This window comes from Malaclemys terrapin, chromosome 3 (assembly GCF_027887155.1).
Source record: "Malaclemys terrapin pileata isolate rMalTer1 chromosome 3, rMalTer1.hap1, whole genome shotgun sequence".
In the NCBI taxonomy this organism is placed as follows: Eukaryota; Metazoa; Chordata; order Testudines; family Emydidae; genus Malaclemys; species Malaclemys terrapin.
Window position 1 is genome coordinate 9,182,992 of NC_071507.1, and position 21,652 is coordinate 9,204,643.

General features: G+C 43.6%; 1 protein-coding gene across 3 annotated transcripts in view; it reads left to right on the forward strand.

Moving 5' to 3' along the window:
* The window catches only part of PLCB1 (phospholipase C beta 1), a 627,096-nt gene that overhangs the window by 75,437 nt on the left and 530,007 nt on the right, over window positions 1-21,652 (forward strand). The window contains exon 2 of one of the 3 annotated variants that reach the window (XM_054022547.1): window positions 9,876-9,968. The exons of the other annotated variants lie outside the window; for them this stretch is intronic. Within the exon in view, the coding sequence (XP_053878522.1) occupies window positions 9,885-9,968 (84 nt within the window). The 5' untranslated portion in view covers window positions 9,876-9,884. The remainder of the gene's footprint in view (window positions 1-9,875; window positions 9,969-21,652) is intronic. 3 annotated transcript variants of the gene reach the window in all.

Genomic DNA, 21,652 nt, shown 5'->3' on the forward strand with positions numbered 1-21,652 from the left:
AGACTCCAGGACAATCCTGGCGGGTTGGCAACCCTACTTCCTTAGCATCTATCATCCGTGGATCTTAAAGCACTTTACAGATGTTAACTAGCTGAGCCTTGCACCATCCACGTGAAGAGGTTGATAGTGATTATACAAGGATCACTTCAGTAATTACTGAAATGCAGCAATTTCTGTGGTTGAACACAGCCCCAGTTTAACAGTTGACACATAGAATATCAGGGTTGGAAGGGACCTCAGGAGGTCATCTAGTCTAACCCCATGCTCAAAGCAGGACTAATCCCCACACAGATTTTTATACCAGTTCCCTAAATGGCCCCCTCAAGGATTGATCTCATAACCCTGGGTTTAGTAGGCTAATGCTCAAACCACTGAGCTATCCATCCCCCTAGTCTAGCAACTCACTTAGGCCTCAGTTAAGCGAAGTACTTAAACACCTGCCTAACTTTTAACAAGCTAGCGGTCCCGTTGGCTTTAAGGTGGTATATGCTGAAGTACCTTGAATGCAGCCCTTCGGCACTTTTGAAAATCCCTACTAAAAAACATGCTTTTTTCAAACACTCTTGTATAATAAGCACACGCTTGGTGTACAGTACTTTCAATACATGGTTTTTACAGTCCCATCTCCCTTTCCTACAACCACTTCTCTAAATCAGAGGGAGGGTGGCGCCATGGCTGGGAAGTTCAAAGGAGTCTAAATTCATCAATTCAGTGAAATCCTACAGGAGATGGTTGCCCAACTTCCTTAGGGTCTTTTGAAAGTCGCAGCTTGTCTCATGATATCAAATGGATACCAAGTGATACAGAAGGGGTAAGGTAAATATAAGTAGCAGTCTTCTTAAAATCCCTACTGAATTCTGTAGCATTCCGAGTGTGCCGTACCTGTGTGTCATACATAACATATTCACTAAAATAATGTCAGGCTATCTTTGTACAGACAACGTCCTTTTTAATCAACACCTTTTTCCTGAAAGGCATATCAGACTTAAAGATAACAAAAGTATTCTGTCTGTTTCATTCCCAGACTTCTGCATCTCTCAATAAAACACCTTCCCTTTATTATATTCATTCACATCAAAACCGTGGGAGCCTTAGAGAATAGTGATGTATCTGCAATTCCCTTTTTGTCCTGATCAATGGTGATTATACAATACAGTATCCGTTTGCCCAATACTCCAGTGACAGTGACAATACTCCCCCCCTCCCTTTCCATTTTTTTTAAGGAGTCTTGAAGTTTAAATCTCAGTGTGATAGATATGCTTGCTTTGATCTGCTTAGCTCTTGGGAGCCCAGGGGCTCTGGGCTGCTGGCCCCGTGCTGTCAGGGGTTTCTATGGACAGCTCTGTCCGCCATTAGGGAATTTTTTCCTGAGAACCCCCTGTAACATTTTGCGAACCCCAGTTTGGGAACCACTGCGCTAGACTTAATCCTTCTGAGTACCAGGCAGAACTCTCTCATCTGATAAAGCAGAAATTTACTTAGCCAAAGTATTAGTATTCTTTTTTTAGAGCTATATACACTTCTCTGTCTGTGGACACAGTTCCCACTGATATCAACAGAAATTTAGCCACAGATCAAGGGCAGTTTATGGCCCTAAGTATATAATGTTGCTCTGTGATTAAAATGCTAATATAAATCATTAATTTAAACCCTGTAGATGCATCTAATAGGTCCTAATTTTGCTCAAAACTGTTGAGTTAATGAAGCTCTGAAAAAATGAGCTACCCAAGTAGCATTTTATGGAACAGTTTGTTTCATCTTTGCGCATATTAAATACTGCAACTTTCTGAAATAAAAAGAGCACACAAGTGCTTAAAGTGCACTGACATTTTAATGATTATAATCAGGACAAAAAACCTTGTTAGCAAATATATTATGGGTACAGACCCAGATTCGATCGACTCAATTAGAATAAGCATAATTGACTTCATCAGTCAGTATAATAGGTTTGCAAATAAGAATGAGATGAGTCTTTATCCGAATGCTTTCCCTGTCAGTAGGCTCTACTTTAACAGAGACAAAGGAGAACAAATGTACAGATTTGTTGTCAACTCACTGAAATAATTTCCCAGGTCTTTTTCTCTTGCCCAACACTGGCTGCAGTTATTGGGAACCAGTGAATCTGTGTAGAGACTCAATGAGATTGTATTTGAGCCAAACCCTCTGCTCAGTGCCAAGTAACCATGTGGGGCACTGGGCTGCTGTAGGGGGATAGGACATGGAATCATTCTCTATAGGTCTCCAGGCAATGTAGTAGGTGCAGAGTTGATCTGCAGAAGCTATTTCCAGCAGCCAGCCCAATAACTGGAATAGTCTCCATAGAGCCAGGGCCGGCCCTAGACCGAATGGCACCCCAGGCGAGGAGCATAGGCACCAACTTTTCCAGGCACCAGTGGGTGCTCACCCCTGGCCTTGCCCCGCCTCCACCTTATCCCACCCCCTCTTGCCCCCATGCCAACCCCCTTCCCCAAAGTCGCTGCCCCAACCCGGTCCCTTCCCTGCCCTCTATTGGACCCCTTCCCCAAATCCCCGCCTCTTCCCCGAGCGTGCCACGTTCCCATTCTTCCCCCTTCCCTCCCAGCGCTTGCTGCTGCGAATCACCTGTTTCGTGGCGGGAAGTGCTGGGAGGAAGGGGGGGAGAAGCGGAGCCGTGGTGTGCTCAGGGGAGGAGGCGGAGCGGAGGTGAACTGGGGCGGGGAGCCGTGGGTGCTCCAGCCCTGAAGCACCCAAGGAGTCGGTGCCTATGGCGAGGAGTGTCTTCAGTGCCCGCTCCATTTGTTAAACTTTTGAATACCTTATTTTTTATTGCATTTGTAGCCCATTTCATCATGTTAATGCACGATTTGCATGCATGATTTATCCCTGTCATATAAGATGATAAATTGGCACACTAGGATCTGTAAATCTGTATTTATTCATTATATTCATGAATACACATGCGGAAAAGCTGAAACGCTTTACTTCCAACTTTATATTTTCTCTTTTGTTGCTAACCTCAAAAACAGCACCCTGAGCCTGGTGCCCAAGCAGTTGCCTCAGTTACCTGCCCCTAAATCCCGCCCCGCATAGAGCTTTATACAGACCTTCCCCATGCTTGGCAAGGATGGAAGGATCTGTTCAGTGCTGGATCTCCTGCCCGTACTTCTTCCCAAACATGATGCAAGCCAACAATAATATCAAGACACTAGATGCTTCTGCGTGAAGAGGTGGTGTGTAGTAGTAACCACAGGCTACTGCATCAGAGTTAAAATTCATCCCTAATTCTGTGAGTTGTTAAGATGGTTGCATATGCCTAAAGACCATATTAATCCTACCCGAAACTAAACTGGAATAAACTATGCATTGCAGTTGTTGGTAAAATCCGTATTGTACAGGAACATATATAATGTACGTCACAGTAGATTTTGTTAACCAGGTAGCGGAAATAATTTTGTAATTATATTTGGATTTATACTTTAAAATTTAAACACACAAGAATACCTATTCCAAATTCTAGGCACCATTGCCATCAATTGAAAAAAAAACAAACCTTGCTCCTAAATGAAACACAGCTGCACACTCTCTGATATGCACAATCCCCATATAACGTTCCAAAACTTTCTGACCCTTCTAATTTCCTGAAGCAATGTCACCCTACTGCCACCTCACCCCTCCCCAGATATCTGCTGCAGAAGACGGGCTTTTCAGCATTCCCCAAAGGTCAGTTCAGGGAATTTCAGGGAATATTGATTCCAATAGCGAAAGGCTCTCGTGGAGATCACCCTGCCAGCAGCTCCTTGTTCTTCATACCAAGGGACCTCCAGCGCATCTACTAATCTCAAAACCAGCATCTTGAACTCCACCTGGAAGGCACTTGGCAGCCAGTGGCACTCCTGGAGCTCAGGTGTCATATGCACAGACAGGATACTGCTGCTTTCACCACCAACTTCAAATGGATTGAGGGTCAGATTTGCAAGTGTTCAGCATCCAGCACCTCCGGAGAGACACTGCTTGCCAAGCACTTCTGAGCAGCCAGTCCCTTCACTTAAGTGCCTAAGCGGGGGAGCTATTGGAGGGGGAAGTGAAGAGTGCACACTTCTAAAAATCTAGCCCTTAAGGTGTAGCCCCATCTAGAGCACATGGTAGCATAGCAGCCCAGTCTAAAGGTGACAAAGGCATGGATCGCAGCTGTCAGACTCTGTCTGAAAGAAAAGCCCGTAACCTCCTGGAAAGATGCAGAAGCTTTGAGACCTAGTCCATCTCTGAGGATAAACCATCAAAACAAGTCCCTCTTTCCAACAGGAGCAAAGTTCAGTAGTCAGTGTTAGGTCAGGGCCATGGGAATAATATCTAACCCTCCAATCTTAATCCAAATGCCAAATCCTGAACATGGACTAGCAGGAATATCCCCTAGTCGTCACATTGGCCAGGAAGTACTGAGGTGGATCAGAAGGTTCATCACTTATGTGTGTTGACATGGCTGTTTGCCGTGGTGGCTCCCCTCCTCTCCTGTGGTCATGGATTTCATAACGAGGTGGCGGAGGTGTACACCAGAACTTGTCCCAACCGGACTTTAGCCGTACGCAGACATTATGGGATCTCATTTGGGGTGATAGAGGGGAGGGCCTCTTATCAGGACACCATCCTCATAGAGTCCTAGCTAGTAAGGATTAGGCCAGGTTGGAGCCATGATGGAACAGCGGCTCCCAATTCCAGCTGCTATCACCTCTCATGGTGTGCATCCCCCTTTTAAGAGGACAATCCATTCCAAGTGAGGGCTAGGCGGGCTGGAACTGTGATGTACTTAGCCCTGGTTGCTGATGTCCCTGGTAGTGCTGGGAATGTGGCAGTTTTTAAAGGGGCAACACCCCTGTCTCCCTTGGACGGATGGAGGCAGTCCAAGACATTTTTGTTTTTATTACAAAATCCTTTTTTAAAAAAAAAAAAGTTGCTGGAGGAGGATTCAAATATCTTCGTGAATTTCTCTTCGGTTGGATCAGTTTGAACTCAGCGTACAAACTTTTTGGATGGCTTGCCCAAGGCAATCTGACAATAGGGACTGAAGCTAATAGATGTTGGTTGGTTGGTTGTTTATGTGGGGTACAATGTTTTGTGTTTTGCTGTTATTCGCAAGATGAGGAGCCTGTGACGAACCCACTGCCATTACTACTATAAATGCTCTTGTACTATTATTTCCAGGAAAGCTAAATTTCCCCCATAAAACTCTAAAGGGGAAGAGTGTTTTGCCAATGATTCACTGTTTTCTAAGAAGCTGATTATCTCCCTCTTCATTCTTAGTGTTTACTTACTGTCACATAACTTCATACGTTTATCTATTTATTCTAATTTCTAAAACAAAAGGCACGTATCTAAAGCATTAGGGCCCCTGCCGTCACTTCAAATCACTATCCAATATTATACAGCACAGTCCAGAGAGGAAGGATGATCTTGGGGCAGACTCAGGGAGATGGGGGTTTACTTTTCAGCTCTGCCACAAAGCTCCTGTGTGACCTCGGGCAAGTCACTCAATCTCTCTGCGCGTCTGCGCTCCACCTGCAGAATAAGGGTAACAATATTCCTTTCTCTCACCCTGTGTTTGTCTTGTTTATTTAAATTGTGAGCTTTTGTGGGCAGAGGCTCTCTCTCATTATGTCCTGGTCTACATCTAATGTCTATGTCACTGAGGGGTGTGATTGTTTTTCCTCACCATAGATATGCTGGCAAAAGCCCTAGAGTAGATTCAGCTATACCAGCATAAAAGTGTTTGTGCCTGTATAACTCGTTTTGCTCACCAAACTGCACTAAACAACGCCAGCAGAAGCGCTGTTACGCCAGCATGGTTACACTGGAAGGGTTTGCTGGTATAGCTATGCAGGCAAAATTTCTAAGTGTACACCTGGCCTAAGTAGTTGTACAGCACCTCGCTTGATGGGGCTCTGATCTTGATTAAGGCCTCGAGGCCTTATTGTAATAACAGCACCCTAATTGGCCTTATCCCTTAACATTATCCAGGGATTCTTAACGCACAAAAATTAAGCTCGTTCCACATCAGACCCAACCCATCTTCTCCTATATTTCCACCCTCTTGAAAAGCCTGTGAAAACAGACGGGCTTTGCAATGTGTCCAAAGGGTCGGTAGATTTGGCTATTTCAGACCAGGCAGGGGAATGAAATCCAAAGTGAAGGGGTCCTCATGGAAAGCACCCTGCTGGCAGCTCTCTCCAGCTTCATCACTGATGGTATTGCAGGGGCAAGGAGGCAGATTATGCAACCTGGCAGATCCCAGCTCTTCAGGGCTTTAAATTGTCCCCAGCCGGCAAGCAGGGCAGATCCTGGAGTACCGTGTTAGTATGTTCCACTTAAGATGGCAATCGCATTCTGTGCAAGTTTCAGCTTCTGGAGGATGTTAATATAACCTCACAAGTGAATCCTTCTGCGGCTCAGCAACCCCTGCTAGTACAAAAGGTGCAGTTTGCACACACCCTTGTGCTAGTAACTGCCAGTTAAGTCCATAGTTCAGGGTGCTGTGACACAGGACTCTTGTTAGAGGCAAACAATATGGTACTGCATTCACACGTCATTCATGAAAATATGGTACTGCATTCACACGTCATTCATGAAAACTTTCATGGGAAGGCACCATGCCACACTGCTCTCATTTGTACCAGCGTAAATCGGGAGTGACTCCGCTGACTTCTTCAGAGCTGCTCCAGATTTGTACGGGTGTAACAGAGAGAAGACGTTGGACTGGAGTCTTTAAAAATGCTTAGCATTCTCGACAGCTATATCTTACTACATCATCTACAGTGGCACTGATGCACCAATTCAGCTGCGCCACTGTAGCGCTTCTGGTGAAGACAGTCTAAGCCGGTGGGAGAAGACTCTTCCGTCAGCTTAATAACTCCTGCTTCCACGAGAGGCGGTAGGTATGTCAGCAGCAGAAGCTCTTCCACTAACATAGCACTGTCCACATCAGTGCTTATGTCGGCGTAACTACGTTGTGCAAGGGTGTGGATCATTCACACCCCTGAGTGACGTAAATTATACCAAAGTAATTTGTAGGTAGGCATAGCCTGCCTTTGCCTGGATGAGAGAGAAGACATGCTAGATAACGCCATTGGGGACTTTGTTAGTTCTGCTGGAAACTCTCCAGAAGTCTGAAGAGAAAATGGTTTCCATGCTATTTCAACTCCAGCAGCCGCTTCTACAGAGATGCTGAGATAGGATCACTAGTATTTGTAACGTTATCGCCTCTTGCCTTACCAAAGCCTCTAGGTTGTAGAAATGACTTTTGTACTTACCTGCTGTATTTAGCTCACCAGAGCGGTCTTGTGCTCTCATTTCTAAAACTGGATTTCACAGCTCCACCTTAAAGCTTCTGGGCTTACTACACCGTGAGTAAGAACAATGATCCCGTCGTTTGGGAATATTCACTTACCAAGAAAAGTGAAAGAATGAACAAGGTCCTGCCCGGGAACTCTTTAATTCAGTCACCGACCATTATATATGTGTTAGCTATTGTAAAGAGGGAGCATAAAATCCAGACTCTAGTGATGTTAAAGGCAAAACACCCTCTAGGGCCAGTGTTTCACCAAGAATGTCTGTTTGCCAAAGGAACTGATCCTGCGAGATACTGAACATCTCTTTTATCAATGTCCTGAAATCCATGGGGTTAGAAGTGGGGCAGTACCCCACCTGTGATGTGGAGGGCAACCCACAACGTGACAGTTTGGAGGAAACGCTGCCAGTCAAAATGCAGATTTTCCCATTTGTTACGATTTTTTCTCATATAGACGACGAGTTAGCTGTAGATGTGTCATTCAATAATTCAGACATCATCTGTTTTAACCCAGTTCTTCTAATAGATGTATAGATATGTTTTCTCCTTTCTTTAACTGAAGCGCCCAGGTCTTTGCCGCTTTAATTCGCTAAAACATTTTCAAGGCTTAGACCCAGGCTATTTGTCATCATAAGTTCCTTGATTGGAAATACTGGCAGGTTGACAATTAGATTAACAGCCATTGAGTCATTATGTAATACAGCCCCCAAGTTTTGCTGCCATGGCATTACCCTAAGCGATACTGAAGGTGGGTGTTTGTTTTTCACTTGCTGGTGTTTGAGCTGATTTGCATAGGTTCTAGTGCACTGATTGTACCTCCCTTATGTAGACCAAATACTCCAGCGAGAGTTTTACCGGTATAGGAACTTCAAGATCAGGTCTATAATATTTAACAATGTTTAAATATATTTATTGGGAATTAACATCAAAATTAAAATAATGACTGGGCAAATAATACATTTCACCTGGTCATTCCACTTCATGGTAAGTTTGATTAATGTCAATTTTGTAAATTGCAAGCAGCAGAAATAAGATTAATGTCCTAATTTAATATTTATATAGGTGTCCTAGGAATATGGACCCTGTGGCCTCACTATATAACATAGACAAGGGTCAGTGCTGACCTGAGGATCATATGTACGTGTAGGACAAGAAGCATGGCTGAATAATTAGACTCCATTTCTAGCAAGCAGCACATATTCCATCCTGACAGTGTAGCAATGCAGGGAAAAATAAGAAGATTTTTAAGGCATAATGAGGAACAGCTGTTTGATGTTGACATTTAGCTTCATCGTTGTTTGATAAAATTTGGCTTGCGTCATGTTTAGCATCAGTCAGATAGCTAACATGTTATGTAGTTCCTTCTTCTTTTAAGACAATAATGAGGCAAGAAAAGTATTGAAGTAACTGGTTTTTCTTCAAGCCATTTTATCTGCACTGGAAATATATTTCTCATCCCCTGTAAGAATGAATATTTACTAGGTTTATGCAATAACATCTTCATTTCCCAGTTAAGCGATGCCGTAGGAATTCTGTTTAAGATGTATTATTCTCTTTACTCAGTTTGTTCTAAACTTCTTAAAAATCACATGATCTGTCATTTTGAAATTTGTCATGTTTAGAATTAGTCCAGAAAACAGAGTGGTTTATGGGGTTTTTAAAATGCATGGTTTGTTTGCTTTGATGTGATATTTTTAGCTCAATTAGGTCCCATTTCTGCAAATACTCACACTTCACTTGACTACCAAAGGATAGTCCTTTTGACGTCAGGGCATGCACATAATTGCAGGCCGAAGTGTTTGCAGGATCAGAGCCCTGTTTATTGCTGAGCCCAATTTTGTAATTGCTCATGTCATGGAACTCTTCCATACTTCAGTGACTGAGATCATCTGTTGTCAGTTCTTTAACACCGATTTGTGCCCTCGCAAATCTCTTCCTTAGACACCCAACATCTATTGACTTCAAGTAGGAGTAGGCTGCCTAGCTGCCCTTTGTGCCTTTGAAAATTTCCCCCTAAAATCTTTATGAAACCTAAAGCAGAGAGACTCCACAATTAGTGCAGCCTTTTATCATTTAGAAACACATAGGAGACACAGTTTCTTTAATAAAGTTGTTAGATGAAATGCTTTTAGTGTGCTGTAATAAAATGAAAAATTATTGTTATTCTTCAACATCAGAAAGACAAATCTGGGAATACAAGGACTAATGATGCAGGAAGAGACAAGTTTCTCAGCCGTTTTGTCATAATTAGCACAATTTGAGGGGCGGGGGGGGGGCAGAGGCGAGTGCAACAGTGAAAAAAGACACAGAATTTAATTTTGCAAAGCCACTAACTGACATAGGTGCTTAAAGCTAGGCAAAGCTATGCCACAACTTTGTTGGCATAGCTGTGTCTGTTGGTGTGTGGGAAAAAAAACAATACCCTCTAGTCAATATAACTGTGCCAGCGATACCCCCAGTATACCCTGTTTCCCCGAAAATAAGACAGTGTCTTATATTAATTTTTGCTCCCAAAGATGCGCTAGGTCTTATTTTCAGGGGATGTCTTATTTTTCAGAAATGAAAAATGCCTTATTATCGGTGGATGCCTTATTATCAGGGAGGTCTTATTATCGGGGGGATGCCTTATATTACAACGAGAGGCAAAACTGTAAGTAGGCCTTATTTTCGGAGGATGTCTTATTTTCGGGGAAACAGGGTAGCTGCAACTATGCCAAGAGAAGACTGCTTCTGCCAGCATAGCTAGGCCTGGTCTGCACTGAAAAATTAGGTTGCCATAGCTACAGCACTCAGGGTGTAAAACATCCACACCCTGGAACACCAGAGCTATGCCGACCTAAACCCCCAGTGTAGACGTGGCTAGGTCCATGGAAGCATTATTCTGTCAATCTAGCTACTGTCCCTCAGGGAGGTGGAGGTACTAACATGGTGGAAGAAGCCCTTCAATCACTGTAGTGTGTATCCACACTACTGGTTTACAGTAGCATAGCTGCAGGGCTGTAGCTATGCCGCTATAGTCCCCGTAGTGTAGACAAGCCCCTAATGTCGTTTGGGGAAGTGGCGTCCCTATCCTGAGAGAAACTCCTTCTGTAGGAGCGTAACTGTATTGGCACAGTCTGTATAGTGTGGAGTAAGTTCTATGTCAAAGCCCTGTTGACTTAAATCGGACTTAGGCTACTGTGTCACTTAGGTGCTTTGGAAAATTTAACTCTGTTTCCTGTATTAAAGTTGTTCGTGTCTTGCAGCTGGTTCCCTGCCTAGGTGTCTAATGTGCAGGCTTTACCTTACTCATGGCTGGTCGACCCAGCTATGTGGCTGAGGCATGTGAAAAATGGACGATGTAGTTAAACTGACCTAACCCTTAGTGTAGATCGTGCTAGGTTTTGGAAGAATTCTTCCATCAACCTAGCTGCCACCTCTCACGGAGGTGGATTAACTACAGTGATGGGAGAACTCCTCCCATTGGTGTAGATAGCGTCTACACAAGGATCGGTAACCTTTGGCATGTGGCTCGCCAGGGTAAGGACCCTGGCAGGCCGGGCCGGTTTGTTTACCTGCCGCGTCCGCAGGTTCGACTGATCGTGGCTCCCACTGGCCGTGGTTCACCGTCCCAGGCCAATGGAGGCTGCAGGAAGTGGCGGCCAGCACATCCCTCGGCCTGCGATGCTTCCCGCAGCCTCCATTGGCCTGGGACGGCGAACTGCGGCCAGTGGGAGCCGCGATCGGTTGAACCTGTGGACGTGGCAGGTAAAGTTATATAGAGTTAGTATACTTTAGTATTCAACCTGTCTGTGCCTGGAGTGTTTTTCATTCTGAAAATCTTCTCAGCAGTAGAACTGCCTCATTTAAAGAAAAGCACAGTGAAAGGGACCAGAAATACAGCGGCAGCAATATTAGCTTTCAAGGTTGTAGTTTTTTCCTAGTAAAAGAGGCAATGGTTGCACAGCCATCCACACGTGGAGAGAGAGAAAAAAAAAGAGGGACCCACATTTCCAAGTGATGCAGACTGACAAGCGGCTAAATCCACATTAAGAAGAACAGGAGTACTTGTGGCACCTTAGAGACTAACAAATTTATTAGAGCATAAGCTTTCGTGGACTACAGCCCACTTCTTCGGATGCATATAGAATGGAACATATAATGAGGAGATATATATACACACATACAGAGAGAGCATAAACAGGTGGGAGTTGTCTTACCAACTCTGAGAGGCCAATTAATTAAGAAAAAAAAAAAAAAAAAAAAAAAAAAAAACAACTTTTGAAGTGATAATCAAGCTAGCCGAGTACAGACAGTGTGATAAGAAGTGTGAGAGTACTTACAAGGGGAGATAGTCAACGTTTGTAATGGCTCAGCCATTCCCAGTCCTTATTCAAACCGGAGTTGATTGTGTCTAGTTTGCATATCAATTCTAGCTCTGTAGTCTCTCTTTGGAGTCTGTTTTTGAAGTTTTTCTGTTGTAATATAGCCACCCGCAGGTCTGTCACTGAATGACCAGACAGGTTAAAGTGTTCTCCCACTGGTTTTTGAGTATTTTGATTCCTGATGTCAGATTTGTGTCCATTAATTCTTTTGCGTAGAGACTGTCCGGTTTGGCCAATGTACATGGCAGAGGGGCATTGCTGGCACATGATGGCATAGATCACATTGGTAGATGTGCAGGTGAACGAGCCCCTGATGGTATGGCTGATGTGATTAGGTCCTATGATGATGTCACTTGAATAGATATGTGGACAGAGTTGGCATCGGGGTTTGTTACAAGGATAGGTTCCTGGGTTAGTGGTTTTGTTCAGTGATGTGTGGTTGCTGGTGAGTATTTGCTTTAGGTTGGGGGGTTGTCTGTAAGCGAGGACAGGTCTGTCTCCCAAGATCTGTGAGAGTAAAGGATCATCTTTCAGGATAGGTTGTAGATCTCTGATGATGCGCTGGAGAGGTTTTAGTTGGGGGCTGAAGGTGACAGCTAGTGGTGTTCTGTTATTTTCTTTGTTGGGCCTGTCTTGTAGGAGGTGACTTCTGGGTACTCGTCTGGCTCTGTCAATCTGTTTTTTCACTTCAGCAGGTGGGTATTGTAGTTTTAAGAATGCTTGATAGAGATCTTGTAGGTGCTTGTCTCTATCCGAGGGATTGGAGCAAATGCGGTTATATCTTAGAGCTTGGCTGTAGACAATGGATCGTGTGGTGTGTCCTGGATGGAAGCTGGAGGCATGTAGGTAAGTGTAGCGGTCAGTAGGTTTCCGGTATAGGGTGGTATTGATGTGACCATGCGGCTGTTACTCTAAATCCACATTGTAGACCAGTTCTGTTATTCCAATGTTTTCTTAAATCGGTGGTCCCCAAACTGTGGGGCACGCCCCCCTAGAAAGTGTGGAGGAATATTTGGGGGTACATGGAAGGGCCTAGGCCAGCCCCCACTGCGGGGAGGGGGCACGGGGATGGAGCGCTATCAAGCCCCTGCCCTCCCCCTGGCTAGCTTCCACCCCAGCCGCAGCTCCACTCCACCTCCTGCTCCCGGCCCCAGCCCAGCTCTGCCCTCATTCCCTCTCTGCCCCCGGGCCAGCTCCGCCTCTAGTCCCAGCTACTCCCCCATCCCCAATTCTGCCCCCAGATCTGCCTTCAGCCCGAGCTCCTCTGCTGAGGAAGCCTGTGCTGTGCTGTAATGGATGGGGACACACGGACAGATTCCATTATTGGTAAGGGGGGGGGCATGACAGGAAAAGTTTGGGCACCACCGTCTTAAATTCTTTTGTGATTTAGCTATACATCATCATAATAGTACATTGCATGGATATAATGCTTTTCCGCTCGGGATCTCAAAACGCTTCACAACAATCCTTATCCCAAATGTGTCATGTAATACCGCTGCATTCTGCTCTTCAGGAAAAATTACTGCCGTGAGACAGCCGTTACTCTGTATGTGTCACGTATCCGCTTGATATTCACGGGAGACATTTTAATCCAGATGATCTCATTGGCTGCTACTGAGGAGCGGCTATCTCTCATCAGTCAAGTGGTGTTATGTAGTTGCTGTCATGCCTTCCAACAAAGAGTGGGCCTAACCTACAGCTCCATTGTAGTAAGTTTTTTCCTCTTCAAAACACCTGCAATCCTAACCTCAACACAGTGCCACGTAATGAAACGTCTCCTACTGCGCTGGATAATGCATATACCTTGTCAATGTAGGAGCACCGAATGTTTTAGTTGCAAATTCTTCAAACAACAAATTTCTTATCAAACACTGTATGTTCACGGACTATTCTTTTTCTTGCACAAACTCTCTGAGGCTGGTCCTTTATTCCGCCCCTTCTTAAATAAGCCCTGTATAAAAATTTCTGTCAGTGTTTTTTTTGACGGGGAGGGAAGGGGACTGATGGAAAATGGCTGCTCCACAGAAATGGAAATTTCTCTGCAAAAAAGATTTCCCTTTTCATTGAAAATGTTCAGTCTTACATTGAAAACCTGAAAATTGTTCTACTTTCGGCAACTGAAAATGAAACTTTTTTTTTTTTTAATTTAAAAAACAAGGCAACCCATCCCCAAACACTTTCATTCGGGTTTTATTTTTTTCCTTTAGAGCTTGCCAGTATCAAAGGCCCTTTTTCTCTTCCTCCCCGTTACAACTGATGGAGAAAGACAAGAGAAGGGAAAATAATTCACCACACTTACATCTCTGCTTCTGTCCAGAGAATCTGTCGGTGGTGTGGTTTCCCACATCCTGATTGATGACAAAAGTAAATATAGAAGATTATGAAAAAAAAATGCAAAATGTGATGGTATGTGTTGTAAAGAGGCACTGGCTACATTTTATTTTTGTAACCGACAACTAGCATTTAAAAATGTAAAAATAAATTATGTCAAAACCCAGATTTATCCAGAAAGTTGTCTGTTGGTTTTTGTTCAATTTGAAAGCCACTTAATTCTGAAGGACTTCCATCCGTCTGTTATTCTGTGGCCAAGTGGGAGGTGAAGATTAGTCCGTATTTGTTACGTTCATGTTGCTGCCACCATAGTAGTATTTATGGATAAATACCTGAGTCTCTTTTTGTTTGGTTGCGTTTATAGATGTAAGAGTTTTTATCAAGGTCTCCCAAAGCTCCACAGAGGCATTCTTTTATGTAGGGTAGGATAAATCTAAATAATAAACCACATACTAGCAATCCAGTCAGTCCCTTGATGTAAATCATCGATGACTGGCTAGGTTAATTGCCTCTTTCTGAGAGTGTACGTCAGGATTGCACTATAGCCCACGGGGGGGGGGAGGGGGGAGGGGATTGTGTAAGGCCCCAGAATAGCTAGGGATGGCCCTGAGTGTAGACAAGCCCTTATTGATGTCACAGCAAAACAAATAAGATTCCCTTTGTCACAGAGAGATTTTTATCTCAACACCTCCCAGCTCTTCCGCGCCATGTAGCATCAGATTGCATGTAAGTTCTCCAGTCTCAGTGCTTCAGAGTCTGATTTGTTCTGAGAGAAATGTACAGAGCCTTTCACACACTTGGTATTGGCCCGTTCAGAAGTGAACTCTATCTTTACTAATTGCAAGTTTTATAGATTGATTGATTTACTATTTGTATTGTGCCTAGAGATCCCAACCTATCTGTACTCGGCACGGCAGATAGTGCTCTTGGTCAGTGCTGTTTGAAATTAACCCTTGCACTGAGATCCAATGTTAGGGTCTAATTGCTTTACAGGTGTTTGGGCACTGTCAGCTCAGTGGCAGAATGCTTGGAGTTAGCAGGTGAGGCAGCACGCTGATCACTCTGGTACTAATTAGGTCCCACAGAGTGGCCTGTTTGGGGATAGGGATGTAATTATCTAATCAAGCTGGCAGGCTAAGGGGTGCTAGATGATTAATTAGCCCATCTTCTGAGGACTGATCAAAAGGCACAGGAAAGAAGTGTGGGTGGAAGATAGTGAGTAGGTCTAGCTGAGTTCAAATTCAGAGGGCCCTGGAGGAAGGGAGACCTCTTCTACTCCTGGGCCCTGGGGAGAGGGCCGACGAGACAAGGGGCACTTTAAATTGTACTTCCACACAGAACTGTAAAAGTGTTGGTGGAGGAACCTAAATAAATGACACAAAATTGCTACCTAACTGGCCGGTGGAGCAGGTGTCTGTGGTACCAGGGAGCAGGAGCGGAGTGCGCTCTGTTACAAGCTCCAAGGGACATCAGCTGGAATTCTGGGTGCTGCATGTTGGCAAATCGAGCTAAGAATGTATTTGTTTGCAATCAGGTCAAATGCAAACCCTCCTACCTGCCCCAGTGCCCAAACTAGAACTCAGAGAAATGGAGCATGATCCATGCTTTTCTGTTCCCAGACTCAGCATCTCAGTAGCTGCCATGTATCTCTTCTCAAATGTATTTTCTGATTTAGAATACTGGTACCAGCTTTTGTTTAAAACTCACTTTGGAATCTGGCAGAGATTTCATTCTGCTCAAGTTGTTGCCTTTAAAAAAAGAAAAAAAAATTGATAGTACATGATTGTAGAAAATTGTTAGTTTATTTTGAATATATTTAAATTTTTCCTCTTTAGTGTTTGACTCATCTGTTTATCTTGCTCGTAGTTTTTCCTTTGTTGAAATAAGTATGTAGTTAGAATATTATTTTAAACTGTTACAGAATACCCATTTTTATGGAGAAGAGATCTTCCAATGCAGTATTTAATATACTGTGCTGGTGGGTTAAATTTGCTTAAAATGTAGAAAAACTCCCACATTTTACCTATTCTTAGACCAATAGAAACATTTCCAAATAAACCTTCTGTTGTGACTTCCAACCCAAACATTGCTAGTGGTAGAAATGTGCCAGTGCTTGAGAACCTGAAAGTGACATTTACTAAAAATGGACTAAAAACAACACTGAAACTGACTAATGTGTATTCATTGTCTAATTTGAGAGAATTTTCTAAGGTGTTCTTGTAAACTAAGTAAATGTTCTTTGAGAATCTGAGACCTGAGAATTTTTGACCGGATACTGTTCCTAGCATATATAAATAAACCCAGCAGTCCTTCATGTGTTACTCTAGGATAAAGTTTTCAACATGTTACAGAGGAGATTAGTTGTACCATGTCACCAATAATTGGGACTTGTCTAATGTATCCCTCTAAGTTTCAGCTTTGTCATAAAATCACCACTTATCACAGTCTGCATACAGATCAGTCTGTGACTGATCCTACAGTCCTTATCCAGATTACACGCTCACTGATGCCTGTGGGTGTTTTGCCAGAGACCATGGTATCAATCCCATCATGAGTTAAAATAGTGCTAACGTCCTGGAATATGCTTTATGCAATCCTTGTTTTTCTTCTTCTGTCGGCCAAGCGTGTGCTGTAATCCTACAACACTGATGAATCATCTGGGTACAAGTGGAAATCTGACCACACTAAAACTAACATGGGTTTATTTATTTCTGTCCTAGCCTGAGTGAAATTGCTTAATTTGACAACCAATAACAATTACTCTTCTTTTTTACAAATAGCTCTCACTGATTAAATGACTGGAGATGGATATACCTACATCCCGCCCCCCCTCACACACAGACTCATTCACTGAGTGTTGTTTAAATCACATATCTGAGGAAAATTTTAAGCCAGTGCAAACCTGTCATCCCATATTGTGGCTAAGAAATGCATTGGAAGTTACTCTGTTGGGGATTATAATGCATCCTAGTACCGCACAGTAAGTTTTTATAGTCCTTTAGGGTGCCCTTTCTTGACCTGTATTCTCTCGTAACATGTCTCTGTTGCACCACAGCCATAGGGAAATAGTATCTACTTCTAAAAATAGTTGCTGCTTTTTGTTAAGATGCCAGAAGGGTTTAATATTTGCATGAATAAACAAAGTCAAATTCTTTCTTTTAAAATTACATATACTGCTCTCAAGGGAAGTTCTTGCTGGCAATCTCCAGGGCCTTGGCTACACTTACCAGCTAGTTCGACGGCTGGAAATCGAAGTTCTGGGTTCGACTTATCGCGTCTAGTCTGGACGCGATAAGTCGAACCCGGAAGTGCTTGCCGTCGACTGCGGTACTCCAGCTCGGCGAGAGGAGTACCGCGGAGTCGACGGGGGAGCCTGCCTGCCGCGTGTGGACCAAGGTAAGTTCGAACTAAGGTACTTCGACTTCAGCTACGTTATTCACGTAGCTGAAGTTGCGTACCTTAGTTTGAATTAGGGGGGGTAGTGTAGACCAAGCCCAGAATTACCCAGGATGGTTTTTTCAGCCACTTTAACCTCTTCTTGTAACCTCTTAAACTAATTCTCACAACTTCAGTCGCTTGCATTTTATTTCACTTTCTTCTAACGACCGTTTTTAGACTGCAGTTTACCTTTGTGCAGATGGTGCAGTCAAATTCAGTAGCGATGTAAATAGTTGTGTAATTGGAGTAAATTGCATGTGCATTACATTGGTGAATAGATAATTTATTTTATACAAAGAGGTGGTGAAGGGGAAGGAGGAAAAGCAGTTAACTGGAAGGGTGGAGGCTAGTTTTCTTATCTATTCCTGCTAGTTGCTTTTTTGTGCTGCTACCTTACCTTTCCGTCCCCTTGACAGGTAAGACATGTCTATTTACATTCACACCCATATGCAGACTTCAAGACTTGTACACTCACACCCATATAGCAAACCTATATTTGTTAATTGGGAGGAAGGATGGTTTTGTGGTTAAACTGCTGGACTGGTTCTTGGGAGACCTGCATTTGGTTTCCAGCTCTGCTAAAGATTTCCTGTGGGAAAGTCACTTAATGCCTGGGCCTCAATTCTCCCATCTGTAAAATGTGGGGTAATAATACTTCCTTTCTCCCACCCTTTATCTCTCTTGTCTGTTTTGACTGTAAGCTCTTTAAGGCAGACACTGTTTTTGCAGTGCCTACCACAATTAGGGCCACTAGGTGCTACTGTAATAATTGGGCTAGAGCCCACTTCATCAGATGCATGAAGTGAAAAATACAGGAGCAGGTATAAATACATGAAAGGATGGGGGTTGCTTTACCAAGTGTGAGGTCAGTCTAATGAGATAAATGTGACCGGTCGACACAAGAGGTCCACTTCCTAGACACTACAGTGCTAATAAGCGATGGTCACATAAACACCTCCCTTTACTGGAAACCTACTATCGCTATACTTACCTACATGCCTCCAGCTTTCATCCAGACCACATCACATGATCCATTGTCTACAGCCAAGCTCTACGATACAACCGCATTTGCTCTGATCCCTCAGACAGAGACAAACACCTACAGAATCACTATCAAGCGTTCTTAAAACTGCAATACCCACCTGGTGAAGTGAAGAAACAGACTGACAGAGCCAGAAGGGTACTGAGAAGTCACCTACTACAAGACAGGCCCAACAAAGAAAGTAACTGAACGGCTCTAGCCGTCACCTACAGCCCCAAACTAAAACCTCTCCAGCGCATCATCAAGGATCTACAACCTATCCTGAAGGACGATCCCTCACTCTCACAGATCTTGGGAGACAGGCCAGTCCTCGCTTACAGACAGCCCCCCAACCTGAAACAAATACTCACCAGCAACTACACACAACACAACGAAAACACCAACCCATGAACCAAACCCTGCTTCAAACCCCGGTGCCTACTCTGTCCACATATCTATTTAAGGAACACCATCATAGGACCTAACCACATCAGCCACACCATCAGGGACTCGTTCACCTGCACATTTACCAATGTGATATATGCCATCATGTGCCAGCAATGCCTCTCTGCCATGTACATTGGCCAAACTGGAGAGTCTCTACGCAAAATAATAAATGGACACAAATTTGACATCAGGAATCATAATATTCAAAAACCAGTAGGAGAACAGTTCAATCTCTCTGGTCACTCAATAACAGACCTCAAAGTGACAATTCTTCAACAAAAAAACTTCAAAAACAAGCTCCAATGTGAAACTGCAGAACTGGAATTAATATGCAAACTGTATACCATCAGATTAGGCCTGAATAAAGACTGGGAGTGGTTGGGTCATTACAAAACCTAAACTTAATTTCCCCATTACTAATTTCTCCCTACTGTTACTCACACCTTCTTGTCAACTGTCTGTAATGGGCCACTCTCTTACCACTTCAAAAATTATTTTTCCTCCCTTGATATCCTGCTGTTAATTGGTTTATCTTGTTAGACTGACCTCAGACTTGGTAAAGCAACCCCCATCCTTTCATGTATTTATACTTGCTTCTGTACTTTTCACTTCATGCATCTGATGAAGTGGGCTCTAACCCACGAAAGCTTATACCCAATTAAATTTGTTAGTCTCTAAGGTGCCACAAGGACTCCTCGTTGTTTTTGCTGATTCAGACTAACACGGCTACCACTCTGAAACCTGTAATAACAATATGTACCAAGTCAGTTTTGAATTGTAATTGGAAGGGTTTGCACAGCTCTATCTATAGCCTTTGTTAGAAACCAAAATTTAGAGCTAGGCCATTAATTTGCCTGGACAGCAAACCTTATAATAAAATTCATTCTCCTCTGATTGTCTGTCAGAATACTGCTTCCCCTCCTCAGTTGATCTGGAAGTGTTAGAGGACAAATGAAATCTCATCTGAATGTCAAAAAGTGACTTCCATGTTTCCATTTGATCAACTGGTGACTAAGTGCTCTGAGTGACAGGCAATCAGTTTTCTTACCTGGCAGCCAGTTTGTTTACTCTGTGGCACTTGCATGAGTTTGGTTTCTGAAGCACAGTTAGAGATGGCGGCAATCAGTGTTGCGTGAGTGAAGGTTTCTGTCAGCTCCTTCAGTTCGTTTTCTCCTTTGGGTGGAAACAGATTGAATTTGATTTTTTTTCTGGTAATTGCTGAGAGCCGAGAATAACTACTCTTAAGTGGTTGCTAAGGTACTGGAAAGCTACAGCAACACAAAACCACAAACACTGAAGTACAGAACTGTGGCCTGGAAGGCAAAATAACGACAACTGGTGCATCCTTTATTGATAACATTGTCGTATGATGGACCCTTACCTAATGTTAGTGCAGTGATAATGCATTGAGTCCAATTCTCCCAGAGCAATCCAGGTTAACCAGGGATTTGACAAGCAAATGGTTAAAAGTGACCTCTGAATAATGCACCTCATTAAGATTTTATTGATAAAACACTGAAAAGCTGTAGAGGATGGACAAACAAAGGCAAACGAATATGCAGTAATAAAGAGACTCGCTGAATGATGACTGGAAGAAGACACTATTGATCTGCAGAATGGCTGAGACAGCTTTCAGAGGATGTTTCGTTACTAGTCCAAAATTGCTTTTCAGGCATTAAAGGGCCATTGATAGTTCCCTGAAAATGTCTCCTCCTCTTCAGAAGTTCATATCAAGCTGTCCAGAAAACTTCTGTTCCTGCTAGTGAAAGTTGCCTGGCAGATATCCACATCACATGGGGTTATGTACCGAAGCCATGTACCTGGGACCATGCATACCTTATGCAGAGGGAATTCTGTATTATGTATTGGGAGGTGAATCGGTGCTGAGCCCTCAGAGGGACTTCATGATGAAAATCTCACCTATGATAGAAGGGGTGCAGCAGGCCGTATCTGCTTCTCCCTTTGCTAAACTAACTGTTGTCTGACAGTGATGGCTGGGCCTTGTGACACGCATTAAAGCTGAGGTTTCACTCCCTTGGGCTATGTCTACACTACCGTGGGATCGACGCTCCGGCGATCGATGTACAGGGGGTTGATTTAGCGGGCCTAGTGAAGACCCGCTAAATCAATGGCAGAGCGCTCTCCGGTCAACCCTGGTACTCCACTGGGAATGAGAGGAGTAAGGTAGACCCCGCAGTAAGTTGACCTAAGTCACGTCAACTCCTGCTATATTATTCATGTAGCTGGAATTGCGTAACTTAGGTCGACGTACTGTGGTAGTGTAGACATAGCCTCAGCCTTGCTGGCTTTGCAGCACACTGTTATGTAAATGAAGCTCACTTGCTCAGGATAAGTTCTGTAGTGCTAAAGTGAATTTAGTGCTTAGGTAAGAGGTCATGCGGACAGTCCCTGAGATGGAAGTCCTTTGTCCATCTGCAGAACAGATAAAATATGCAAAGCAACAGCACAAGCTTCCCTCCAGTCTCCAACCAATGTGTTTCATCCCTGCTCTTCTTGTTGAGAGGGAAGTCAGTCTCTTTGATCATCTTACCGTGGCCTCTTGTAAAACTTCCCGCAAGGTTGATGGGTAACCATTGTAAGCCACCAAACAGCTAGCAGATAGCAACAATGTTTGGTAACAGCCACTCTGATCTGGATCAGTAGTGATGACTTAGAAGTAAAAAGCTCTGTGGCCCATTATTAATCCCCTGAGCCTTCTGTTCCCCCTGAAAA